This window comes from Syngnathus scovelli, chromosome 6 (assembly GCF_024217435.2).
Source record: "Syngnathus scovelli strain Florida chromosome 6, RoL_Ssco_1.2, whole genome shotgun sequence".
In the NCBI taxonomy this organism is placed as follows: Eukaryota; Metazoa; Chordata; class Actinopteri; order Syngnathiformes; family Syngnathidae; genus Syngnathus; species Syngnathus scovelli.
This window is the reverse complement of record NC_090852.1, coordinates 18002222-18028521: the sequence shown is the minus strand read 5'-3', so window position 1 is coordinate 18028521 and position 26300 is coordinate 18002222. Positions and strand designations below refer to the sequence as shown.

The window sequence follows — 26300 nt, the reverse complement described above, 5'->3', positions numbered from 1 at the left end:
GTCTTTCTGTGTGTACTGTATAGTAAGTATTAGATTACACGTGAGGACAAGAAAACTAAAGTTAGAATAACCAGCCGCTTCACTTCCGGCCCACTCATTTTGTAGCCGCATGAATGCACACTCGGCCTGCCAGCCGTCTCCATGGCGACGCTTGTGTTCCCCTCCGTGTTCCTCCCATTTTCTTTGGAAGTTCAGCATGATTTATTTTTGCTGTTGTTGTTACAGCTACTTCTCTAAATTGCGGCACGGGAGAAAGATAGAAACTGTCAGCCCAAAGTAAATGGGTAGTTGTGTTATTTATTTTAATCATTTTTTTTTGTGTTGGATCAAATTTTGAAATTCAAATTGATTAATATGGGACACTATTGATAACTTTTCAATTGCAGGTGACGGACAACTTTGACCGGCAGGACTTCGACAGGATGTGCTGGACTTTGTGCTCCAGGAAAAACCTGGACCAGAGTCAGCTACTCATCTCCAATGAAGATGCCTTCAAAATCTGGTGCATTTTCAACTTCCTGTCAGAGGACAGCTACCCGCCGGTCATCGTCACGGAGGAGGTGAGAGCTTCCCGTGTTTCACTGATGGTTGCGCTCGTGAATTCATTTTGTCCCTAGATGAATCGCTGATATTTGTTCAAGAACAGGAAGTTGGGAACTTCCTCTTGTCTTACAAATGCTGGAAAATTTAGGCTTAGCACGTTTGTCAAAGTACACTTTGTGTTAATTAAAATTAACTAATTAATTTTTTTTTTGTGTGCTGATTTTTTTATTTAGAGAATGAGGGAGTGTTTGAACATCATCTCATTTCACTTCGGTATTTTCAGATGGAGTACTTTCTGCGCAAGCTGACCGAGGCGATGGGGGGCAGCTGGGTGGAGGAGCGCTTTGAGGACTATAAGCTCCAAATGCTCTCGCAGCAGCAGCAGCAGAGCATCAGCGTGTGGCAGCTCATCACTCTGGTAGGCTCGGGACACTTCAGCAAGGGCATGGACAGACAGTCCCTCTCCATGGGCATCCAGGAGCTCTACCAAGAACTCATCATGGACGTGCTCAAGCAGGTCCGTCCCTGTTTGCACCATTCCAAACATGCGGTGGAATTGGACAATTTTATATCTTTGAATTGTTTTTAATTGTTCGATCTAAGCGATTGCATTTGTTTTGGTCCAGGGTTACATGTTGAAGAAAGGCCACAAAAGGAAGAACTGGACGGAGCGCTGGTTCACGCTAAAGCCCAACTCCATCTCCTACTACGCGAGTGAAGACCTGACTGAGAAGAAGGGGGACATCTTGTTGGATGAACATTGCAGCGTGGAGGTAAGGATAAGCTTTTCTTTAAACACATACAAGAGTGGAGATATAATAAAAAAAAATACCAACACGGGTTTTGACAATGAAAACCGGTGCGGTATATTGAAATGAAGTGTGCTACTCCTTTTTTTTGTTTTTCAGGCTTTGGCAGACAAAGAGGGCAAGAAGTGTCTCTTCTTCATCAGATCCTCACAGAAAGGTTTTGAAATCAGTGCGTCGGACAAAAAGAAGAAGCAGGAGTGGATTCAGGGTAAGTGGTTGCACTCGTCAGCTTTATGATATTTGCTTCAAAACAACAAAATGTACTACCTGGGGGGGGAAGTTAAAATGTTGCCATATACTAAGCTCTTCACGTGAAGTTAATGCGATCTTCTCCGCAGCCATCCAGACGTGCGTGAACCTGCTCCGAGCTGGCCGTCAGGCGCCGCACCGCGAGTCGCGCCGCAAACGTCGCGAGCTGCGCCTCAAGCAGCAGGCCGACCAGGAGGAGCTGCGGACCAAGATGAAGGAGTTGCAGACGGCCAACGAGGCCAAACAGCATGAGTTGGAGGACATGAGGAAGGTGAGGAGGAAGACCTCCTCTTTATTATTGACCATTTTTACGTTTTTGTAGTTCATATAAAGCACAAGCGGTCGGAATAAATGTTCCCGTAGAGATAGACGAGCTTCCTCGTGGTGCAAAGCAGCCACATTGTTATTTCAACCGGCTCTATTGTTCCGAGGTTACAACGGCGCATTCGCACTCGCTGGCCACATCATGAATACGAATCGCATCCGCACCCGACCCCCCCCCATCTACGTTGTCATGCAGGAATGCGCCATGAAGCAGGATCGGTCACCTGCTCAGTCAAACACACTTTTCTGGTTTAGGTCCCCAAACTGGACCGTGACTGGGACTCACGTTAGCATAAGCAATGGAAACTCTCTTAAAAGAAAGTTGTCATCATGACGTGAGCCTCCAAACTGCCTGTTGAGCGTTTTTGATCATCTAAAGGAGAACTATGACAAACTATATTATGACTAACCCTAATCCTGGAACAGATTCTTGTTCTATTATTCACAGTGGGGGCAGGGGCCGCCGCGTAGGAAACAGATTGGGTTTCACCCTTGTTCAAGTGGGTCCACACTCTGGTGTGCTCACTGGCTGACACACTTTATCTCGGTGCTGAATGCACAAACATTTGGCATTGAGGTGCCACACTTTTGTTCAGCATAGTTGCTGACTGCATGAATGCACAAGGAGAGTTTGTGCACGAGCACACACACACACACACACGGACGTAAATTGAGTGCTTTATTTGTTTGTTTGCGTCCATTGTTCATTGTTTACTTTTCTCTTACGCGTTCTCGCTCACACATACTTAAAATGGATTTATCTCAGTAAAGAAAATAAATGAAAATTGAAATGATTCTCACCAATTCAATTCCATGATAAATTCAGAAATAAAAAATGAGATTGAATTTTAAAAAACAAGAAAAAGTTTTTGTCATACTCTGGTCATTTTGATAATTTGATAAAATTCATGAGAAAAAAAATCAGTCCATCTTTGCTTTGATGTCAGGCTCTGGAGGAAGCGGCAGCCAAAGCGGCAGAGGAAGAGCAACGACGGCTTCAGACTCAGGTTGACCTCCAGGACCGCTACAGGGTTGACCTGGAGAGAGAGAAGATGGTGCGTGGACACACGTCGCTGTCACGCTCCGCAAACGCAACATTAGGTACACCCCTGTGTGCGCTCTACATCGATCCAGGTGAGGCAACAGATGGAGGAGCAGGTGGCCCAAAAGTCCACGGAGCTGGAGCAGTACCTGCAGAAGGTCCGCGAGATGGAGGACATGTACCGGCGGTTGGAGGACGCTTTGGAGGACGAGCGGCGCGCCCGCCAGGATGAGGAAACCGTCCGCAAGCTGCAGGCCAGGTCAGCTGGCAAAAATATTACATATCTGTCCCGTAGAGATGATAAATTATTTGATCAAGCCACAAATATCTTTGTGTCCCAAAATGTAACTTTGATACAAATGAAGTCGTGCAAATAACAGTTTAGTGTTCTGATGTACTAAATAGTCTCCCAATCAGACTCAAGTTCCTCTTTGACCTTCCTTCCCTTCTGCTGACGTTAACGTTCCTGACCAGGGAGTGAGTGAGTCGGCAGTTTGACACAACAGCAGACGCTGAGTGTTCAAAATAAACTTCACACATGAAGAACATCATCTAGGAGCAGCTTTACCTAGTCCTAGATATAGTAGCTAATGAATTACTCTCTATTAAAATGACAAACATGGCATAAAAGATTCAAGATTCCAATATGTTTTTAAGACTCTTGAATCTTAAAAACATATTGATTCTAATATGAGTCATTCACTTGTGCATCTAAGATGTTCATTTCATCGGTGCCAGTGCACTGGCCACACAACTTTGTTCCACACTTCTTCTGAGTTCGCATGGATGACCCCTATATGGTCGGCACAGGTTGCTGGAGGAGGAGGCGGCCAAGCGGGCGGAGCTGGAGGAGATCCACCTGAAGCAGCAGCAAGCCATCTCGGAGACGGAGGCTGAGAAGCAGGAGCTGCATAAGGAGCGGCTGGCCAAGGACAACGCCCTGAGGGATGCCATGATGCAGCTGCAGAAGCTGGAGCAGGACAGGCAGGGGGTGCTAGAGCAGTACCAGGTACTCCAAGAATGGATTATCATCTTCATTATCAGCATTGTCATCATGAATGTTTTTGTGCGAGTTAGACAGTGATGAAGAAGCTGGAGGACGCCACCAACAACACAAAGACGTGGAAACACAAAGTAGCCGAACACGAGGGCTTGATTCGCCTCATTCAGCCTGGTAACTTTTTTTTAACAACTTTTACTAGATTTCCTCTTTTTTTTCCCATTTATTATTTTATTTATTCATTTAAAAATTTTGCATTTCTGTGCTAATTTGGAGTAGTTTTAGTAATTTTTTTTTTTTTTTACAAAAAGCTCACGTTTCATCTCATTTTCTTTTTTGTTTTATTGTTTCTGTATTTTTCGTCTTACATTTGTGTATGCCTAATCATTTTTTGAGTGCTTTTTTTTTTTTTTTATAACGTTTGTTTCTAATATTTGTCTAGTATGTGGGACTGTCTATGTAATTCATATTTTTCTTATACTATTTTATTTGAATGTGAGTGCATTTTTATTCTAATATTTGCATATTTTATTACTAGATTATCACTTTGATTCTCATTTGGAGTGTTGGAGTGTGATTAATATTACAACTAGTTGTTGTAATTCTTCGGTGAGAATAATGTTGTATTATCAGTAATATCAGTCTTAGCTCACTGCTATGAAACATTTTATCTATATTTCATCACCTCATCGATTCCAGAGGCTGTGAGTTTTAGACAAAGCTTTTTTCTTTCAGGATCCAAAGGTCATCAGATGATCACAAACTGGGGCCCGGCCGCCTTCTCGGACGCCGAGCTGAGCCTGAGGGAGAAAAAATGGCAAGAAATGAAAAACCAGGTGACACAGGCGCAGTAGACGCCGACAACAACAACAACATTGCTGCGTTAGCTCACGGCAGGAATACAAAAATATTGTGGGATGTTTTCACATGTTCTTCTCACCTCCTAAATGATAGACAACCAAAATTTTGGAAATGTCAGATTAATAAGCATTCAATTAATTGCGTCTGTACCTAATCGAGTGTCCATCCGCATATTTTTGTGACTCCTAATTCAGAGTAATATGTAAATATGTTATTTTTGACTCGTAATGCTTTCAGCATACATGCTAATAATAAACTAGTGAACATTTTAAGACTGCTGAACAAGTGTTTGTGGTTTTTACATGAAAATAAGAAATGTGGAAAAAAAATTGTTAAACTCACTGAAAAGACTTGAATTTGATGACGGGTTCCTTAATTTATGTTCTTCCGATTCTTTTTTATATTTTTACCCTATTTTGAACCCTACTTCAAAATGCTAGCCTCAACCTTAATAATAAAACTCTAATTTGAAGCCCTAATTTGAAGCTTGTATGACTTCAACCAGTAGGTGTCAGTAATGCGCATTGAAGTTGGTGCCACCTCGCCGTAAAACAAAACGAAGAACAACATGACGTCACTTCCCGTTGATGAACGAGAAGTGAATTGCATTTCCCGTTCGCGAACAAGTAAATGGGTCAACTTTCCTTCCCGTGCATCAACGGATCAGTCAGGGAACGTGTTGCATCTTCCTCCTGGCGTGAACTAAGCCAGAATTTAGATTCACGGTTTGCCAAGGAAAGAAAGGACGACTCACTGAAACACCACTTCTTTTATGCACGTTTTCTCCAAGCTAACGGCTTACTTTATTGCATGAAGGGATGCGCCGTTATGCAACAACGGGGAGATTATGCTTCTCTTTGGGTAATCTTTATTTTATAACACTTAAAATAACGTGTATGCATATATACGCCTAAATATTGCTATCCATATATCTACTGCAATTTCACATTAGATTGCTGGTTTGAAATGTACTTTTATTTTTATTATTATTTTAATGTACATTAAAACCTGTTAAAACTTGTCTGGTGTTTTATTCCTTGTTTTTATTTTTTTTGGCCATGAAAACAAAAATTTGGTTTGAAATTTACTTTCATTATTATTATTTTAATAAACATTAAAACCTGTTAAAACTTGTCTGGTGTTTTATTCCTTGTTTTTTTTTGGGGGGGGGCATGAAAACAAAAATCTCATTTGTTTAACTGCTTTATATGACAGTATGTATGTGTTTTACATTGTGTTGGTGTCCCCCAAAATAAAGAGCAAATAGTCAAATACATATTCTTGACACGTACAATGAAATGCATAAAGTTATTAGGTACACCTGAAAATGGTGGTGTACCTAATGGGGTGTCCGTGTGACGTCACATATCAACCAGCCAATCAGGAGGTGGGGGTGAGGGCGGTGTGGCACCTTTCAGTTCAGTTTTGGCCATTATTTTTCCCTAATGAAGTGGCCTGTTATTAGGTACACTTGAAAATGGCGGTGTACCTAATGGAGTGTCCAAGTGACGTCACTGATCAAACAGCCAATCAGAAAGTGGGGGTGAGGGCGGGTGTGGCACTTTTCACTTAAACCAGGGGTGTCGACCTCCAGTCCTCGAGGGGCCGCGTTCCAATATGGTTTACAAGTGACCCTCGTTAAGTGCACCTGCGTGAAAAGTTTTAGCCACTTTCACGTTCAAAAGAAGCTAAAAGTTTTCACGCAGGTGCACTTAACGAGGGAATCACAGGGACACTCCATTAGGTACACCGCCATTTTCAAGTGTACCTAATAACAGGCCACTTTATTAGGGAATTATCATGGTCAAAGGTCACAGGTCTCAAGCTCTAGTCCTTGGGCCGCGTTCCAACATGTTTTCCAAGTGACCCTCGTTAAGTGCAGGTGCGTGAAAACTTTTAGCCACTTTCACGTTCAAAAGGAGCTAAAAGTTTTCACGCACCTGCACTTAACGAGGGAAGCACTCGGACACTCCATTAGGTACACCGCCATTTTCAAGTGTACCTAATAACAGGCCACTTTATTAGGGAAATATCATGGTCAAAGGTCACAGGTCTCAAGCTCTAGTCCTCGGGCCGCGTTCCAACATGTTTTCCAAGTGACCCTCGTTAAGCGCAGGTGCGTGAAAACTTTTAGCCACTTTCACGTTCAAAAGGAGCTAAAAGTTTTCACGCACCTGCACTTAACGAGGGAAGCACTCGGACACTCCATTAGGTACACCGCCATTTTCAAGTGTACCTAATAACAGGCCACTTTATTAGGGAAATATCATGGTCAAAGGTCACAGGTGTCAAGCTCTAGTCCTCGGGACGCGTTCCAACATGTTTTCCAAGTGACCCTCGTTAAGCGCAGGTGCGTGAAAACTTTTAGCCACTTTCGCGTTCAAAAGGAGCTAAAACTTTTCACGCACCTGCACTTAACGAGGGAAGCACTCGGACACTCCATTAGGTACACCGCCATTTTCAAGTGTACCTAATAACAGGCCACTTTATTAGGGAGATATCATGGTCAAAGGTCTCCATACCATCCCAGGTCACGTGACGGTGAGTGGGTGGGTGCCCACTAGCAGGCCCATTGCAGAGCTGCCAGTCATAAGCTTGTATAAAAATGCTGACAACACACAAACTTGTTTAATGCCCTTGAACTCAAAATGAACCTAAAAAGTTAAAATGTTGCATTTCGACAATGATTTGACTGTCGCAAATTATGTTTGTTGTTGATCGCTGGTATCAATTTTGAAGTGGACATAATGGAGTGACAAAAAAATAAAGGTGTAGAATAGAAAGATTTTATTAAATAACTTTGTACAAGTTCCAACATGGAAAAGCGTTGATTGAACAAATATTTAACATTTTTTTTAAAAACGTATATACAACAAAAACAATTTAGAAGATGTTAAGGCTGACAGATCGGTTCATCATTTTTCCGATGAGCCTGGAGGTGCTGTTGCTGGCCAGCTGAGCCTTCTGCAGCTCCCTGACACACACACACAAGAAAAAGATTGTCAACATTCTGCTACAAACTATTCAGCCGCTGTTATGTGTTTTAACAAACGATTTCAATGTTCTAAAAGAAGCAAAATGAACCGCTCGGTGGTGTGCAGAATTTTATTTTTTTCATGCCAATATGTTGCTGGAATTATGACTTATTATATGACACTACTTTGTGGCTGTAAAAAGAACACATTCCGACCTACAAACAGAACCAAACAAAAACCGAGAAAGCCCTGTAAGCAAAGAGCAACATTGCTTTAAGTTTGTCAAGCAACCAGTCACCTTTCCAACAGAGCATTTTTGCACTTGAGGGCGTTATTTTCCACTCTCAGCTGGTCGGCGCTACTCTTGGTGGTCGTCAGCAGCACCGGGTGGCGAATTAGGTCGGTGGCGGAAGGGCGTCGGGTAGGGTCAGGGTCAATCATCAGCTGGAACACAACAACAGGACCGGCATCAGCGCTGTCTTGCACAATCTTTGAGGAAAGAGGCCAAGCGTGGGGTTACGTATCCCCCATCTAGATACACACCGTAAGGAGACTGAGAAACTCCGACGAGAGCACTTGGGGGACAGCGGGCAGTTTGCCCTGTCGGATCTCGTGCCAGGCGTCGCCGTTTGTGGGCAGAGCCTCGGCCCCCGCCGCGCTGACCACCGTCAACGCCAGGGCAAAGATGTCAGCCTTGGCCAGGTTGCTGCAGTCCTGAGGAAGACAAGAAGAAGCCACTGAGACTTTGTTGAAGAGAGACAATAACATTTTATTATTTTTTTTAAATATTTTGACGACAAACCTCCTGAAGAACTTCATTGGCCAAATATCTGCTGTCACCTTCCTCCACTTGATGATTGCTGGCCTGTGTCACGTGACCAAGATCACCTGCAAAGACCGAATAGAATTAAGAACAAAAATATACAGAACTATAGATACACAGTGATGTCTTTTGGGGGATTTTATACCATTTGTGTAAAGCCACATCACATCAGTTTGTATGTAATTTCAGAATATTTCATGAATGCTATTATAAAAACAACTGGGGCATCAACAATAAAAAAAAATAAAAAAAATACAAACAAACCAATTTTGTAGACCACATTGGTGTTGAGGCCCTCCTCATCGTCACCCTCGTCACAGCTGCTGACAGACTTGCGGGATATGAAGATGTTACCTTGAAGAAAAAACAAAAATAAGTATCGCAATTAAAAACGATTTCCTATTTGCTTAACATAAAAGGCCTTCAGCCAACTCACTGGGCTTGATGTCCATGTGCACCAGCGACATCGAGTGGATGTACTTGAGTCCGCGGGCCACCTGGAGGAGCAGGTCCTTGAGCTCCAACTCGGACAGGTGGGCGTGACGCCCCGAATTGTCGGCCACCACGTCTGACAGCGTGCCGCCGTTGCAGTACTCGTTCTGGATTAGCATGTGGCCTTCTTCGGCCCACGCCGAGTAGTAGCGCACCACATGCCGGTGCTGGCCTAGCACGGCGTGAGCGTACACCTCTCGCAATGCGTTTTGTCTGCGGGGGGGGGAGAGAGGTGTTAGCACAAGCTGCGAACATGCAGGACCGGTTGGTAAGCAACCAAACAGGTTGCGCTTGGGGGGGGACATGCTAATTATGCAAATGTACAGTTTTCAGAAATTATTTAGCAAGTAATGAGTTTTGACAAATGAAGGCTCAGCATCTATTATTACATTGACCCGCTTTCAAAAGTCGACACTCACTCGTCCACCGATCCAGCCAAGGGCTTCTTTGAGCGCTTAATGGCGTAGAGGCAGCCGTCCAACCGCTTCACGCACTTGTACACAGCGCCAAACTGGCCGCAGCCAATCTTCTCCAGTTCCAGGAACTCGGAGGCGTAGCGCGACATCATGTTGCTCTGCATCATGGTGACTCTCTGGGGAAGAGGAACACGTTAAACCCAATAACAGACAGGAAATCAATTAAATCAATCAACTTTTATATATGTAAAAAAAAAAAAAAAAAATTAAACCATAAATCACCTTTGATGGTGGCAAGATTTCCTCTTCATACTCAACATCACTTGCTTCCATCTCTTCACCATTGAAGCTGTGTGGCAAACACAACTTTAGTTAATTCTAGAATCGTGTATTTCTTCCAACTTTATATTAAAGAGAGACTTGCTTCTGCATGTGATGGATAGAATATTTACAACAAAATCCGTACATTCATTTATCGGTGGAGGAGGAGGGCAGCAAAGTGCATGGTGGATTGGGGGGGGGGGGGGGGGGGTTCGCAAGCACACGAAAGAGTTTACGAGCAAGCATGAGGTCTTAGTTCCCAGCCATAGGTTGGAGGTGAGTGACCTGCTGTGTAATTACCTGCTTTTTGTGTTCGAATAAGTAACAGCAAACTGCCGTTATACTGAAGTTCATTCATTCACTAAATTACACCATTTTTGAATTTGGACATGTGCCTTCAGCACCGTGCTACTCAATTCAACTTTACTCATTAGCTGGTTAGACTTCGCCAAGATCTAGCTTAAACACAGACGTTAAATTCACTCCATCGGGTTTGTCGGCTTCAAGTAAGCACACCTTTGCTCATATTTGGAAAACTGTGCGAGTGAGAAAGCGACAACTACGGAGCAATGTAACATACACATTCCAGTATGGCCTCTTTCTGTTGTTGCTTTGCCGTGTGGCCGACTGGATGAGCAGGGAATCGGGGGTGAATGGGTTGAAATTGACCGGAGCCGTGTGATGTCTTCTGCCGCTGTCGTTGTCTGTGCTTGACTTTGACAGCTTTGCCCCGGAATCGCCAGTTTTAAATAGGGAACCCTTCCCGCTGGAACCCCCGACACAGGATAGAAGACTCTGGAACACAGATGTATATTGGGATAAATATAATTTTAAAAAAAGTATATTGCATATCATGAATTGAAAAAGCGTGCAAAAAAAAACCAAGTGGTTATCTACACTATTAGAATGTTGGAAATATGCATTTAAGAAAAGCATACTGCAAGAGTTTGGAGTGAAAATGCAAAATGCCCAGCAGTTATTTTTTTGCCATAACAGTAGAACTACAGTGCATCAGACTGTTATGCAACAACGCCCACGTTAAGTGGGTCACTGGGTTGCCAACTGACACAGCAAAAAAAAAAAAAAAAAAAGGGTTGACGTTTAAACCTAGCCGTTAGTCAGCAACAAAATCGCCACATGACATTTTAGCGTATTTAATTTCATTTGACTCGTTAATGAGAGATTCATTCTCACCTTTGGCGTGTGCGGAGTGTCAAAAAGTCGCAGTTTTCTCAGGGTTTTGTGAGGAGGTGTGTCGGGGCATGAGCGGATCGGCGAGCCCGATCCATCCCTGATGGCACGGCGGCACGACCAGGACCCCTTCTTTGGAGTCGGCGTACAGGCGGCGAGGAGCTCCGAGCGTGGCGACAGCGATGGGGAGCCGAAGCCCTCTTCGCACCACATCTCGTCCCCGAACGACTGCCTCGAGACGGGGCTTCCATCACCGCCGCCTTCTCGCGACGTGTCGACGGCGCCGTTTCGCATCGCTGTCGGGGAGTCCAATTCGTTGAAGCCGGACTCGTTGACGTCCTCCACCGAGTCATCCTCGCTTTCGCTCGCCGTAAAATTTAGTCTCAGACGGACGGGACGGGATTTGGGCGAGGGGGAGTCCTGCCAATTGCTGTTGTAGCTCGACATGCTAGCCGAGTTGTTTTTACTCTTGGTAAAAACTTGGTCGATAACTTTCCCACAACAACCAACGTTTAAACTACCTTGAGTAAAGAAGGTATTCCAGTTCCCAAGTTATTAAAAAAAAATTAAAAAATAAAGGTTTTAGCAGAGTCCGCTAGCCCCAAAAAGGCTGTTTCTGTTATTTTTAAAACTCCAGCCCACCACGTTGAAGTGGTCGACGAAAAATGCACCGAAAAACTACCCGCTTGACTCGGGTATCGGCCACAGCTCACCTGGCAGTATCCCCGATTGTAGCTTAACAGGTCACAAATAATCACCAGAAAATTCAAAAATGAAGGAAAAGAAGAAAAAAAATATCGTCTCGGTAATCGGTACGAGTTTAGTTTCTTGTCACGCGCGAGCTAACGTACTTCCCGCGACCGTTAGTCATGTGGTGCCGTGCAGCCAATCAGAGCGAAGCTAGGAAATCTGAAAAAAATGGCGTTCCACATGAAGGGGGGGGGGGGGGGGGTGACGTCAAAGTGTACGCTTTGAGACATTGTTTATAAGTAAACAAAACCTAAGCAAAGTTTCCACACAACTACATAAATGCTATTTTTATTTTATACTACCCATATTAACAATTTTGTATTTAAATATATTGAATATATCATTTCATCCAGGATGAATTAATTAAAATAACAATTGAAGATCACCAATTGAAGTGATTGTAGTTAATCTTTTGTGAATTGTGTGTGGATATTTATTTACCAGTCAATAAATCCACTGCTTGATGTTTTTATTTATTTATTTCATTACTCTTTATTTTAGAAACAACATTTACTGTACCCTGCACTGTGCATGATCACACCCACCTCTCCATAATCTGTTTGGTTGAGAGACAAAATAGTCCAGTTATCAAAATCCTATGTACACTTAAAAACCTTAAAGTCCATTGCATGTGGCGGTGGGAGGGAAACTTTGAAGGAAGACTTGCGAGTTGGCGTTTGCTTGATTTTTTTTTTTCTTTTAAAGGCTGACTTGATACAGATTCATATCCAATATCAATCCTCCAGTCCGGGCGATTCCCCTTGTTGAATTCTCGAGGCTATTCGGATGGCTTCTTCCAACGACGGCTGATCGCTGAGCTATGGACATCAACAGAAGTCAAGAATTCATAAGAAAAGATGCTGTCATTATTCATGAATTCCCTTTGTTTTTGGAACATCTTAATGCCTCATTATGTAGATTTGGTATCTTAACTCTTCTTTATCATACACAGCCTTGAATGAATCCTTTCTAATCACCTTAATGTGTCTTCAAAAATTCACGTAGTCGTTTGTTGTGATTTTCCACTAAATGTCACAGAATTCCATTGATGTCCCACTCTTGTTTGCTTAGTAATTAACATGACAGAGAGTGAAAACTGTGTTTTTCCAGGCTAGACAAAAGGCTGAGCAACAAACTTGGAGCCTTTGATGTGACTTAAGCCCCTCGGGTTATTTTGAGGCTTGAAGGCACTTAAGATTTCACTTCTATTGCAGTTTCTAACTGAGGATATTACATAAAGGCTATGTCTCAGATGAATTGAAACGTAGGGATGAGACGATGATGCAATTGAGTTACTCTCCAGCTCATGATCTCAAAAACACAGTTTTGAGCGATTGCAAAAATGGCTTGCGAGCACGTTCGCTTTGCTTCAAGATGCCATTGAACAACATTTCACTGGGGACCAACCTGCACAGCAATGTGAGTGCCGTTGGAGGTGGCTAGTAAGGTGACTGGGTGAACGTCGTCTTGCTCGTGGCTGTAAGTGGCCGCCTCCACACTTTCAAAGGAAGTCATACCGGGTGTCATGATGGCCACCTGGGAGGGGGAGACAAAAATAAACTCAACATTAGTGGTGGGCAAAGTTCTGCAGGGGAATTGAATATTTATAATTCTGTCCACTCTGTGAAACTAGCTAACGACAATACATACAATTTGCTCTTGTGCATTATATTCCATGTATTTGTTATATTTACCTGAGCACCCTGTGTGGCCAGCTCGTGGGCTGGGATGGTTATGGTGGTGCCTTCTTGGGTCACCATGGTGATGGTGCCGCCCATGGCTTGTAAGTCTGCCTCAGAGATGCTAACCTGGGAAGGGAAAGAGGGAGGGAGGGATTTAAAACACAACAATAAATTCTGCATTAATCGGGTGCACGCATGATATCCAGACAGAAAGTGCAATCAAAAAAAAAATCTGTGCTTCGGGCAGGCATTATACCTGCTGTTGCGTCCCGTCCGGCTGCGTCACCAAGGCGACGTGCTGCTGAGCAACAATCTCGGTGGTCTCTGCAGAACTGTTCTTGGAGGAGTCCTCCTCTTCTGCCAACGTTTCCGCAGGCGCCGGGTAGATCACATTGGGGTCGTCGATGGCGTCTGGAAATGGAATGTAGACCATTAACATGTGATTTCCAGTGTAATCCTGTCAAACGAGTTTGAGGCGTGTTTGGGGCTCATGGTATGGTGGGGGGGGTTCAAACTTCTTTATGTTGCAAAAACCAATACCCGGATGCATATGCGAAACTCTCCGCTCACCTGCAGGCGGCTCAAAATAGGCCTCCTGCTCCTCCTCGATGGGCTCCGTGTCATTATGGGCAGTGCGCTTGTGCATGGCCAGCGTGGAGATCTGCTTGTAGGTCTTGCCACAGTGGTTGCAGTTGTACGGCTTGCACGGCGTGTGCACTACGTGGTGCTTGTAGAGGCTGGAGTACTCGGTGAAACGCTTCTCACATCCGGGTACGGTGCACACGTACGGCTTCTCCCCTGAACGAGGAACAAATGACTGATTCCAAATAATCTCAACGGAAAATATGCGAGTTCTACCAGTGTCAAAGTCGCAATGGACTTTGAAGGTAACACTGTAGAAGTTACCGGTGTGGATCCTCATGTGGTTCTTGTAGTTGGTGGCGCTGGCAAAGGAGCGGCCGCAGTTTGGTTCGGAGCAGTAGTACGGCCGCTCGCCCGTGTGCGTGCGGATGTGAACTTTGCGGATGTTGGAGGTGGTGAAGGACCGGCCGCAACCCTCCACCGGACACTTGAACGGCTTCTCTCCTGTGTCGCCACAGAAAAACAAAGACTTGTTGAATCATTAATGTCACAGATGAAATGTAACAAAAAAGACATATTCGAGGCAATTCTTGGATTTCTTACCTGTGTGCGTGCGCGTGTGCTTTTGAAGGTCTCCCGAGGTTTTGAAGGACTTGCCGCAGTTGAGCTCCTGACATCGATACGGCTTCTCACCAGTGTGCGTGCGCGAGTGACTCTTCAGTCCATATCCTTGGGGCAAAAAAAAAAAAAAAAATCTCAACTTTGCCAACCAGTAGCAATTGCGATAAGAAAAAAATAAATCTAAAGCTGTATGAGAAAACGTACCCGTAGCAAACTTCTTCCCACATCCGGGATATTCGCACATGTACGGCTTGTCTCCGGTGTGCGAGCGCTCGTGGACCTGCGTCAACGCAAATGCACGTTAATGAGGCTTCTCGTGGGTACATAAAACAAAAAAATGATAAAAAAATCAACTAAGTGACAGCTTGCCACTCGAACATTTCACACTTTTAAGGCAAGATGGCACTGCAAACATATTTCCGAACCTTGAGATGGTGTGCAGTGGTGTACAACTTCCCGCAATCCTCGTGCTCACAGCGGTACGCCTTCTCGCCGACGTGGGCCACCCTCCTGTTCTCCTGACCCTGGAGCACAATCTGGCAGGCGAGGGGAGAGGGGGGGCATGAACCATCAAACCAAATAAGGCCTCTCTCTAGAAAAGACTTCTATTCTTCCATACCTGCATTTGCACACCGTTGTCTGCTTCGACTCGGCCGTAGGAAACCAAAGGATTCTCGATGCTCTCCACCTGAGCAGAAACGATGCCTGTGAGTTAATCCATACCGCCAATCCAGCTAAATTTGAGCGTGTTTCCTTCCTTTGCGACCGACGCGAATTGCTCTGTGTGCACCCTGCTCTGGAAGAGGAGCTGCTCAGATGGACAAAAAGGCTGACGGTCACCTTGGCGGTGTACTGCTCCAGCACGCTGATGGTGTCGGGGTCGATGGCGGTGGCCTCGGCCTGCAGGTCGGCGATGGTGCCGTCGGCCTGGATGGCCAGGATGGTGTTGGGCTGCGGCATGTGCACGGTGTGCTGGATGTAGGCCGTGCTGCCGTCCTCCAGCTGCACCTCCTGCAGCCCGCTTTGCTCGTATGTTTCTGCTTCACAACAGAAGCGTTTGGATTCGTTACTTGGTCCGGCAAAGATGGGATGGCTGAGTTTTGCGCTGGCTGGTCTTCATCTACAAGGTCTATCTTGAGACTTTTTGTGAACCTCAATGTCCTTTACCTTTGTGTGTGTGTATGTAGGCTGTCGTTCCATCTTCAAGTTGAACTGCTTGTCCATCTTCCAGCTGCAAACTGTCTCCTCCTGGAACATTCAACAAGCATTTCTCAGCAAATCCCAACATACGTGAATGGATGAGGATTGCGAGGTGGCACCTGATTTGGGCATGGACACGTGCCGGACGTAGGCGGCCGATCCGTCCTCCAACTGGATCACCTGGCCATCCATGATTTGCGCGTCGGAAAAGGTCGGCTTGGTGTCCCGCTGGATGTAGGCGGTGGAGCCGTCCATCAGGGTGACGGCCTGCAGGCTTACCGTGTCCATGGTGTCCATCTGCTCGCCATCTGGCGAAGGAACAACTTTTTACTGATGGTCCCTGAACGCAACATGACTAAACTCCATCTACAATATGCTATTATTCAACTGTACTTTCATTCATCATTAGGAATGTAAGAAATCATATTTTAAAATTCAGCTTTGTGGCAGTAAGCTGGAGATCTGGAGGAACATATTTTTGGCCTGCCCTCAATGTTTTTGTTCCAGAGTGTTACTCTATTTTCGTGAAGCCGGAATGAATTGATCTTGTGTTGAGTCTCAACAGTGGCAGAACACACTAACGCCTTTCACGCTGTCATTGTCCCCTCCGTGTGGCTCTTTTGTACAAGCACTGACTTGGAACCAGGGTGGCACACAGTGTGTAATTGTGTTGTGAGTACATTGAAATAGATGTTGGGCCTTTGTTTCATATTCATCTTATGATCTGAAAAAATCTTCCGCTAAGCTCACCAGCCACAGTCACTGCCTCGGTCAGGCAAAGCGTGACGGACTGCCCGTCGGCGTCTTGAAACTCCGTCATGCCCTGGGAGTCCCGGTTGAGCTGCGCCAAGAGCATGCTTCAGCCGCTGAAACGATACAACATGTGAGTGACGAACGTACAGAATCACGGCGACCAGTCGCCGGTGCTGATAGGGCTAGTTGTCGCTAAGCTAAAAGGCATTCGACACAAAGTGAAAAGGTTGCTCCGGCAACATAGTGTAGACATCACTGTTTCATTAAATTGCAATTTTGTGGGCATGTGTCAAATATGTTTCAATAAATTTAGGTGTGTTTAAGTTTAAACTAAAAGTGGATTTTTTTTATATGGTCATTGTAAATGAATATGGAACATATCTCTGAAATAAATGGGGGGACATTTATTTTGGGGGGGACAGTCTATTAATTGACACACACACATTTGATCTTAACAAAGTTTTCAAAATTATTTTTTTTGCATGTATCAGACATATCAATACAATCAATGAATATCACAAAGGATTTATATGTACATGCATTTATTTTTCGTATTTGTATACTTTCAAATACTCGAACCAACTAAAACAAATGAATGCATCGCTTGAATAAAGTTATCCTCTTGAATGTTTGCAACTTCTAAAGGCTGACACTTAACCATTTAATCGGTATACCACCTAGTTTATGCTGCTTTAGGCACTATGCATGTAAATATGAACAAATTGAACACTCATATATCCTTAATAATCTGATCGTTAAATATTATGGCGTGAATATTTGTCACACTCAAGGGCGCACACTTCTTAGGATCCGTACTAACTGCGGCAGCTAAGCACTGGCACGACTTTGAAAGCCGTCGTTCCGGTTAACGTGAATATTGTTACGAAATTGCCAACTAAAAGTGTGTTGAAATTCGCGTTCGTAAACCGACTTGGAAGTAGCTCAAGTGGTAAAAGGTGAGCTAAACAAGGTTAGCCGCAGAACTACCGCCGCTTACTCGCGTTTAGGAGGCGAGACGGGCTCATTAATGATAACATAAGCATTTTTTCGCCCGCCGCCAACTTGTCAATGTTATCGACGACGTTAAAAACAACATTCGTCGTCCATCCGAGCAGCCTCAGCCACAGCCAGCCACACCCTCTGGTCGGGTGACGGCAGTGGGAATACTGCACACTGGGTAAAAACCAATTTATATACGAACCTCGGGAAAAATTTCCAACAATTCCTCCTGTTCGACCACCATGCACCAGTGCAGGAAACACTCGACACCCGGAACGTGTATGAAAACATGACGCAAACAGCGATGGCCCGCCTTCACAATGTTCACCCGCATTTTGATTGGCCGATACTTGCAAGGACATCTCCCATTGGCCAAAGTGAATGTCCATCTTATAGACAAATCCGTAAAGGCATCAATGAGTGGTTTTAGACCGTGGCTGTGATGCGTCAGCACGCCAGCCATCTTGGAAGGGGTGGCTATGACAATGAAATGGACTGAACTTCATAGAGACAACTGAAAACGTGCCGTTATTTGTGTCAAGTCAATTTCTATGGCCCTTGATCACTAACAAGTCTCAAAGGGTTTCAACATGGACTGTGTTGTCAAGGTGATGATATACTACATAGCAATTATGCGTACTCTTACATTTTGCCACATCCAATATGGCGACGCCATATACGTTCGACTCAGACATTTACGCGTCCTTTTAGCGTGTCACTGCTCCTTCCCTAAGAGGGTGGACATACTAGTCTCATACACGTTCCCGGGCCCCTGTCAGGCGCCATTCCGCGTCCCTTTTCGTATTGTTCGACGCATTTCAACGTTTGCGTTGACCCACAAACAAAACGCCATCACTCGGACACGCGAGGGACGGTCATCGCCCTATGCAGAGTCAGTGCACGCGGCTTCCTCCTGCTAACGATTGCCGACTCGGGCGTCGTGCCAGACGAATTGGGCGTCCATGTTGAAAACAAGGCCGTGTGGGAAAACAGAAAGGCAGTGTGGGCAATGCAGTCTGACCGACTTTGTGAGCACCTGAACGCACCACGGCTAACTAATGCTGCGTTCAAGGAGGGTGGGAAGTCAGAATTTCCCAATTCCGCCAATCGATGATGTCGCTCATGACTGTCAGTTCCAGCAAAGACAAAATTACCATTTCATAATTTAAAAAACTTTATTGTGAGGCTTCATTGTCATTTTATGTTGATAAAAATATACAGGCTACAAAAATAGATAATTGGCATAAAAAATAAATGTTTAGGTTGATGTCACACACACACAAGCACACACACGCACACACACACACACGTTTGGTTTGGCTCAGTGGTTAAACGTGATGCTGAAGGTATCCCCATCACCGTGGGCAACCATCTTGGTTTGTTGCTGTGTGCCGGCCTGGTTGGATTCCAGAGCCACTTCCACGTACAAGTTGTCCTTTGGATCTTGATTCTGGCCCTGAAGAACAGGAGAGAAAGTTCAGATGATAAAGGAGGTCCTTTCTTTTAGTAACCTAAACACACCTAATGGCTATCAATAAATTGGTGATATCTTCTAAAGATTACACTGTTTTGACAAGAGAATATCCTCCTCACCATAACTTCTTTGGTGGTCTCTCCAAAGCGATGTGGAGTACTACAAATAAAGCAGCATTGCAGAGTATGCTCTCAAAACACGATTTTAATGGTTAAAAGACAGCAAGTCCAAGTGTTTTGTTATTTAGCACCTCCAACTAAAGTAGATCAACTATCTTTATTTTTTATGGTTCATTTGCTTTTATTGCTTGTGTTTGTTAAAACATGGGAAGAGGGCATTTAAATAAATTAATAGTATTGGAATATTGAAGGGGGGGTAACAAATTATTTTTCAAAATCCTTGAATGCTTCAGAAGCTGCAGTACCCATATTATGCTAAACGATGTTGTACTCACATGTTCCCTGTATTGAGGTGGGTACTCATTTCTGGTCGGCCTGACGTGGTCATGGAAACGAGGCACATGTTCCCTCTCTATGATGGAGCCTTGAGCGCACCCCACGGAGTCGTAGAACCTCTGTAACTCACAAACACACTTAAGTCTAATGAAGACTATCTTTGGAGTGTGTGGAGATGATTAGGTTTCTGACTTTGCATTGAATGTGGGTCTCCGCCATGAACTTAATGATGCTGGCAAAGGCCTCCTGCAGTTCTGCCAGTGTTTTCTGTAAACAAAAAAAATACATGTCTAACTTTTTCTGAATGAGGGACTTTGATTTGTACGATGCTTCTTCCTGTTTTGTTCCAAGACTTTCAACCAGAGGCGCTATTGAACAATGGCTGATGGGAAAGTAGTAATCTGCATTTTTATAGGTTGCAAAGTACTATGGCCCTGTCTCATGGAACAGCAATGGTGTAAAGGTTTGTTACGGTCAGGAGGGCTCACTTTGTGGAGGTCTTTGTCGATCTCTGCCATAGATGCGTAGGTGGGCGGCGGCTTGCTCCAGTTCACCTTCCGCCTGGAGGCCCGATCCAGGAGCTCCAGTCCCAGGCGGGCAGACTTTTGCAGAGAATACTCAAGCCCGGCTAGCGTCGCCATGATAACGACAGGCTCAACTAGGAGTAGGAAACAGCCCAAACATGGTCACTTTTCATTTTTGACATTATGAGAATGAGTTGAATTATTATGTTTGTAATATCAATGGAGGACTTATTCACTCCTTTGGAGACAATTAAGTCTCAGAGCACTTTGTTTAATTCAAATGAGAATAAAATAATCCTTCTGATGATAATCAAAGGAATTGAGTTTACAGCATCAATTAAAAAATAATTTAAAAATACATAAGAAACCGTAATAATCATGTATAAAATGTTTTTTACTTACCCCCCGAAAAATGGCGAGAAAATGTCAACTCTAAAAGTTATGAAATATTTCATTCCACATGCATGGGGAGCTTGTAGTGATAGTTAACCCCGACCTTATTTTTTTTTCTCCGTAAACTTGTCTGTTACCCTCACTGGTTTGACAAATCGCGGAACTTTACTAGAAGCATAGCGAGAAGTTTGGAAGTAGAAGTTCTGATTAGTTTGCTACATTAGCGCGCCGTCAGGAAGTCTCGCGCGAGATAATGCGATTAGGCAATTGCGGCTGCGTATAAATGGAGCGATCTAAAACGTCAGCATGTGTCAAACATTGGAGTAGAGAATACCTTAGCTTTGACTCGTCACCTTGAGCTTCCCAAGTTACACTTCCCACAACAACAGAAGAGGACGAGAACGCGGCCAAGCCTTCAATTTATAAGGCCCGCCTTCCGGAAATGAAAACAGGTTACGTGCGTGCGCAACCCTGCGTCAACTTCTCCGCCATATTGGACAGGGCAATTCTATGCATTTTAGTGATGCATTAATATCTTTTTGAAACGTTTATCACTTTTAATCTGATGATCATAAATGTTTATTCCTTATATGTGAAGGATGTATATATTTTTTAAACTTCATGATTACAGCTAGCAGCAATAATTACCAAAAATCAAAATACATTTTTGACACAACTGGAACACTTTGGAATTCAAGATCTGATTTTTTTTTTTAAACATTGACTTATTTATTGAAACAGAGAAAATCTAATTTGAGGTGGTAGTTAACACAAAAAAAAGTCTACCATCACTTATGTATTTGTACAGTTTATTTTTTCAAAACAATGACGAGGCATTTATGCCATCAGCACGCAAGCGCCTCCCACCGCCTTGATCTTCTCTTCAGCCCGTCGGCTGAAGAACTTGGCCTTGACGATGACGGGCTGCTTAGGCAGCTTGCCTTTGCCCAGAATTTTGTAGTAACCCTGGATATTAAAAAACAGGTTTTAAAATCTTAAACGAAAAAAAAAAAAACGTTATAGGCATTGTGAGGCGTAACTCACCGCGCGCACGGCGTCAATGACGGGAGCTGGGCCATCGAGCTTTTTGCTGTGGGTGAGCCTGACTTGCTCACTCACCAGCGTCCACAGCTTGTCCAGGTTGATGGTGGGGCAGTAGGTGGTGTTCCTCTTCAAATGGTAATGTCTCATACCCACCTTGCCGAAGTACCCAGGGTGGCTGAGGGCATACAGTCATTGATTAGAACGCATTGGACACCAAATTGTCCCTTAGAGACAACTCACAAATGAACTTGGGTGTGACAATTTTGTGACACACCAAAATGTGAGAAGCTGCAACAGCTGACATATCTTCTACAATGTTTGGAGACTACACATTGTTGTGAATTTGATTTGCAAATGATACTTTGCGCAAGTGCCACAGCTTTAAGTCTTACACAAGGTGCAGCGCTTTTTAAATGATCTAGCAATTTCAATTTTCAGACATTCCTCCAGGTTACTCACTATTTATCAAAGTTGATCCTGTGGTGATGCATGCCACCAGCATTACCACGACCTCCAGGATGCTTTCGGTGCTTGCCTGTGGAAGGACACCACAAAATGGGTCAAATTCGTAAACACACATTCTCATTTCGATATAAAGATTAGATAAAGGAGGGTAATTCTTACCAACGCGACCGTGTCCGTGGCTCACATGCCCACGGAGCTTCCTAGTCTTGGACTTTTTTGTAGGCTGTTAAAAGATAATCAGAAATCTACATCAACATTCTCGCTCACATGACATACCACATAATTTGCTTAACAACACGTGTAAAAACAAGGTAGTACGATGTTGCTAGCTGTTTTAAAATCATAAAAGGCTGATGAATGTCGCATAAATCATTTATTTACCTCTAATTCTCGCACCAACTATGCTAAGTGGCTAATGCTAACACCGGTACTGCATTCAGCGAGCATGATAAATACTCATTTTTGTGGCTTTTATCCACTATAACTTTTAAACTTAAGGGCTACACACGCAACGATAAAAATAAAAAGGGATTAAATTAAATTGACTTCAGCGTTCGGCCAGAGAAGGCCCAGCAGCTCTCAGAGTGAACCGACAACATAGTGGACAATTAATCACACTTTCCCAATAAATGTTAGCACTAATATAAAGGGTCATATTCGTGTATTATTTGTATTCATCGGATGCTACGTGTGAATAGTTCCAACGAAGGATGGAACTAGATTAATGTGGATTTTCGAGCACAAGGATGTACACGATAGCACCTACCATCTTTGGAGGTTGATCGAGAGAGGAACGGGATTTGGAAACCACGCGATTTTCTGTGAGATTTGGCACTCGGTAGTAAATAAACGACAGCGACCTCCAGCGGTTGGTTTAGAAAACATCACTTTTAATGATCACCCTATTTAAGAGCCAGTATTTTTTAAACTCCAGTGCAATGAAAGTCCTCTAAATAAATATAAAATAATTTATATAAAAATTTAAATATTTAAAGGTATTTCGTTTTTTATTTTTTTTTACCAAATATCATAGTTATGTTGTTTCTTTCAATTGTTGTGTTAAAATTGACTATTACAATCTATGAGTATTATAGAAGATGGATGCTCCTTGCCACAAGAGTCCATCAAGGTTTGAAGCAGTAAATGTACACTCACCTCGGGTGTTGTTTGTGAGCACGGAATGCCCCGGAGAGTAAGTGAAGGCATCATTAGCAGGAGACATTTACTTGTGGGGATTTCACCTTTTGTCCAATCAAACTCTTCTGTTGTTCTCCCTCATGACACTTGACTTCAAACAACATAATTCTTCTCACTATCATCTCTTCTTCAGACTGGAAAAACAGCAGAGTCACACAATCTTAACCAGGTAAGAGTGTGAGTAGCTCATCAATTTAATGAGATCGCTTTGAATGTATCAAATATTAATTCCTGTTTTTCCTTCTGGCAGTTAATCACCATGGAAAAAAACCAAACTGATGGAACTTCCCCATCTTGTGAAAAACATTTGACGAAGACTTTACTTCACAAAATAAGGTAACCCACACAGATTTTTTTTCATTTCATAAAAAGCAGCAATTTGAATGTACAAAAAAGGACCAACTGGACTATAACATATCGCCTAGTAATTAATGCAGAGTAGCAATTAAATCCTCTGTTTCCATTGCAGGAAAACTATTGCTAACTCCTCATCTTCCATTCTCTGGCTGTTCTTGCAGGATCCGTCCGGAGGTCAAAAGCGTTCTGAATAATTCCCGCAAAGCTGTTGTGCGATTGGAACGACTGAACCTGCAGCCATTGGTGTCTGCGGTGCGACTGCCGTGCCAAAACCGAGCCGAGCTCTCCGAGGAATGCTTGGATTGTTCTTGGCGGGTGCAAAAATGAAGAATAATAAACACAACAAGGATGATTCACGGCAGGAAAAAAATATTGTTCATGATGATTTTCTTTTCAGAATGAAGTCAATGAAAATGCATCTGACATCCTGGATATCCAAGAGACTGAGGTGGGGGACTTGAGTCACATGACTTGATCTGAGTCAAACTTATTGCCAAACAGCGTGCTACTGTTTTTGTTATTTTGTGTTATCGAAGCGAGTATCACTTCGAGACTTATTTTTGACTTGCCCATCAATGACTCTTAACTTCCACCTCTGGCAGGATGACATCACGACAACATCTTGTATGGAACCACTTCATCCCGACAGCTTTCCAAAAGCGGACCCACCATATATTCTGGTTCATTCCAGTAAATCTGACCCAGATATCTTTTACCTGGATCCTGACCGGGAGCTGATCATAGTGCTTGATCTGGAACCGGAAGATCAGATACAAGAGTTCAAATGTGTCGAGCCAACCCCGGAAACGGTCCAAGACGAGAGCGAGGAGATGGACAGCGAAGACTTCTGCGCTGTGTGTTTGAATGGAGGAGATCTTCTGTGCTGCGACCTTTGCCCCAAAGTTTACCACCTGGCCTGTCACCTTCCTTCACTGCTTAGCTTCCCGACGTGCGTCGTTAGCTAATATCGAGAATGAGAATTGATGTTAAAATATTAACATGTAAAGACAATTATTAAGTTCAAATCAGAATTGCTAATTGTTGGTATGCTAATTGATAGCAAGACTTTACATCTGGACCTACTGATTCAAATGCTAATGCTAACATGCTAACATGATGTCTAAAGTGAGGTTCTGCTTTCCTGTAGGGGTGACTGGACGTGTACTTTGTGCAGGACTGACCACGACCCAGTTGACAACTTCTGCCGCGAAGAAGTCAACGTTCCCTACGTTCTTTCCCACCGTGACCAGAGGGTAACAATAACATAGCGTATGATATCATTGCATTTGGAGGTGTTACCTAAGCATTTATTTTCTCATCTACAGAGATGTGAGAAATTGACATTACTGCTATACGTTCACCCGCTAAGCGCTCCTTTCCACGAGCCTGTCAGTCGTCAGGTCGGTCACCTTAAAACCCCGCCGCCATCTTTTTTCCTGACATTTAATTGGTTCTTTGGATGTGCTTCAGGCGAGGAACTACTACCAGGTTATTAAGAGACCCGTGGATTTGTCGCTGATCCGCAAGAAGCTGGACAAGAGCAACACTCTGCACTACTTCATGCCAGAACTCTTTGTCCATGACGTCCTGCTCATGCTCAAGAACTGCGCTACTTTTAACTATGTAAGTAGTATTAGCGTAAATCTCATATTTGATGTAAGACCAGGAGGACAAATGAGGAAGGGACTTTGAGGACACATTTCAGTTCTCATTAGAGTCGTGGAGCACAAGAGCTTTAAAAGTCAAGTAATTAGGGCCTCATTAGCGGTGTGATGTTGAAGTCACATAAATGAAACAGGATCTCTGACCTCACTGTTCTGCTCCGGCTTGCCCGCAGCCCGACTCGGAGGTGGCTCGGGCCGGTCGAAACCTGGAGGTGTTTTTCCTGAGCAAACTGAGGGAGATTTTCCCCGACAGGACCTTCCCGTCGGCCAACCAGGACAGGATGGAGCGGGCTCGCCTGCGGTGGCGTCGTGAGGAAGAGGAAGGAAGAAGGATGAGATGTTAGCAAGATGGATGAGCAATAAAAGTATAGCTTTTACAATTTTGCTTCTGTTTGATTTGTAACGTTTGTAACTTTTTACTTTATCGTAACTTAGCATATAGTAGTAGCTTAACACAACGCACAGCGATGAATCTTTTCGCAAATTACAGCGTAATTCATCGTAACGTATAAGTTAGCATACTAGCTTAGCATATTTTAGGTTGTTGTACCGTAATGGACTATGGAGTAAAGCATCGTAATGTGAATATTGTAAATTTTCTTAGTATAATTTAGTCTACCTTTTTTTTAACAACTTCATTTTCTTCCATTCGCTAACTTTTCAAACAACTTACACGGACGTATGATCATTTGTCCCAAAAAGAGCCATGAAAAGACATTCCGGTGGAGAAAGTGTGCTGATAAGACAAATGTGTAAACACTGGCTCTCAGATCAGAGACCAAGATGATGAAGGGGGAGTGAGTGAGGGGCTTTTAAGGTTCTCGTGGAGGACATTCAGACACTTTTGAAGAAACTGAGCATAAAATTCTTTTTTTATCTCGACTCCAGCGCCTCATTCCGTGCAGTAAACATCTCAGCCAGGTTTCTTCCTGACCAGGGACGTTCTCTGTTGGGACATCAAAAAGGCAGCCAATGAATGATGATGATGAAGCTGAGATTCATGTGATGTTTACGAGGAGGTTTGCTCTCCTCCCTCGTGTGTCATTCGAGGTCACTCCTTCTCATTTCCTCCCTAAGAAGCAATGTTATGAGAC

At 43.8% G+C, this 26300-nt stretch overlaps 6 protein-coding genes across 15 annotated transcripts in view; 2 read left to right on the top strand and 4 right to left on the bottom strand.

Moving 5' to 3' along the window:
- Window positions 1-5100, top strand: part of swap70b (switching B cell complex subunit SWAP70b) — a 57611-nt gene extending 52511 nt beyond the window's left edge. For all 3 annotated transcript variants that reach the window (XM_049723713.1, XM_049723711.2, XM_049723710.2), the window contains 10 exons: window positions 387-560; window positions 827-1060; window positions 1170-1316; window positions 1452-1560; window positions 1691-1872; window positions 2873-2980; window positions 3060-3226; window positions 3778-3976; window positions 4045-4141; window positions 4703-5100. In XM_049723713.1, the coding sequence (XP_049579670.1) occupies window positions 387-560; window positions 827-1060; window positions 1170-1316; window positions 1452-1560; window positions 1691-1872; window positions 2873-2980; window positions 3060-3226; window positions 3778-3976; window positions 4045-4141; window positions 4703-4821 (1536 nt within the window). In that variant the 3' untranslated portion in view covers window positions 4822-5100. The remainder of the gene's footprint in view (window positions 1-386; window positions 561-826; window positions 1061-1169; window positions 1317-1451; window positions 1561-1690; window positions 1873-2872; window positions 2981-3059; window positions 3227-3777; window positions 3977-4044; window positions 4142-4702) is intronic.
- Window positions 5101-7592: 2492 nt separating this feature from the next.
- On the bottom strand, window positions 7593-11931 carry wee1 (WEE1 G2 checkpoint kinase). The gene is made up of 10 exons (XM_049723714.1): window positions 11050-11931; window positions 10436-10650; window positions 9817-9883; window positions 9538-9710; window positions 9063-9331; window positions 8891-8980; window positions 8606-8691; window positions 8347-8517; window positions 8102-8247; window positions 7593-7802 (listed from the first exon to the last, which is right to left on the bottom strand). The coding sequence occupies exons 1-10, from the start codon at window positions 11491-11493 to the stop codon at window positions 7712-7714; spliced, it is 1752 nt and encodes a 583-aa protein (XP_049579671.1). The 5' UTR covers window positions 11494-11931; the 3' UTR covers window positions 7593-7711.
- Window positions 11932-12256: 325 nt separating this feature from the next.
- Window positions 12257-17978, bottom strand: znf143b (zinc finger protein 143b). 5 transcript variants are annotated; one of them, XM_049723705.1, is made up of 15 exons: window positions 17836-17978; window positions 16632-16747; window positions 16001-16189; window positions 15849-15929; window positions 15522-15721; window positions 15301-15369; window positions 15107-15217; window positions 14886-14961; window positions 14664-14789; window positions 14385-14564; window positions 14049-14276; window positions 13735-13889; window positions 13491-13604; window positions 13204-13332; window positions 12257-12614 (listed from the first exon to the last, which is right to left on the bottom strand). In XM_049723705.1, the coding sequence occupies exons 2-15, from the start codon at window positions 16735-16737 to the stop codon at window positions 12531-12533; spliced, it is 1848 nt and encodes a 615-aa protein (XP_049579662.1). In that variant the 5' UTR covers window positions 16738-16747; window positions 17836-17978; the 3' UTR covers window positions 12257-12530. The 5 variants fall into 5 exon arrangements, with proteins under 5 accessions (XP_049579662.1, XP_049579664.1, XP_049579665.1 ...); XM_049723707.1 differs by having other exon boundaries at window positions 15522-15718; XM_049723708.1 differs by having other exon boundaries at window positions 15849-15926.
- An 811-nt stretch (window positions 17979-18789) lies between these two features.
- Window positions 18790-20955, bottom strand: akip1 (A kinase (PRKA) interacting protein 1). Of its 3 annotated transcripts, none has more exons than XM_049723760.1 (6): window positions 20814-20955; window positions 20051-20220; window positions 19755-19829; window positions 19562-19681; window positions 19227-19266; window positions 18790-19089 (listed from the first exon to the last, which is right to left on the bottom strand). In XM_049723760.1, exons 2-6 carry the CDS (start codon window positions 20201-20203, stop codon window positions 18989-18991), a joined length of 489 nt encoding a protein of 162 aa, XP_049579717.1. In that variant the 5' UTR covers window positions 20204-20220; window positions 20814-20955; the 3' UTR covers window positions 18790-18988. The 3 variants fall into 3 exon arrangements, with proteins under 3 accessions (XP_049579717.1, XP_049579718.1, XP_049579719.1); XM_049723761.2 differs by lacking the exon at window positions 20814-20955 and adding an exon at window positions 20489-20807; XM_049723762.1 differs by lacking the exon at window positions 19227-19266.
- A 316-nt stretch (window positions 20956-21271) lies between these two features.
- rpl27a (ribosomal protein L27a) lies at window positions 21272-22850 on the bottom strand. Its single transcript, XM_049723766.1, has 5 exons — window positions 22755-22850; window positions 22148-22211; window positions 21983-22058; window positions 21524-21698; window positions 21272-21445 (listed from the first exon to the last, which is right to left on the bottom strand). The coding sequence occupies exons 1-5, from the start codon at window positions 22755-22757 to the stop codon at window positions 21317-21319; spliced, it is 447 nt and encodes a 148-aa protein (XP_049579723.1). The 5' UTR covers window positions 22758-22850; the 3' UTR covers window positions 21272-21316.
- Window positions 22851-22965: 115 nt separating this feature from the next.
- LOC125970938 (tripartite motif-containing protein 66-like) lies at window positions 22966-25586 on the top strand. Of its 2 annotated transcripts, none has more exons than XM_049723740.2 (9): window positions 22966-23354; window positions 23436-23521; window positions 23704-23857; window positions 23940-23990; window positions 24145-24491; window positions 24717-24795; window positions 24868-24942; window positions 25013-25165; window positions 25380-25586. In XM_049723740.2, exons 2-9 carry the CDS (start codon window positions 23445-23447, stop codon window positions 25548-25550), a joined length of 1107 nt encoding a protein of 368 aa, XP_049579697.1. In that variant the 5' UTR covers window positions 22966-23354; window positions 23436-23444; the 3' UTR covers window positions 25551-25586. The 2 variants fall into 2 exon arrangements, with proteins under 2 accessions (XP_049579697.1, XP_049579696.1); XM_049723739.2 differs by having other exon boundaries at window positions 22983-23354; window positions 24690-24795.
- The last annotated feature ends 714 nt before the right edge of the window (window positions 25587-26300 follow it).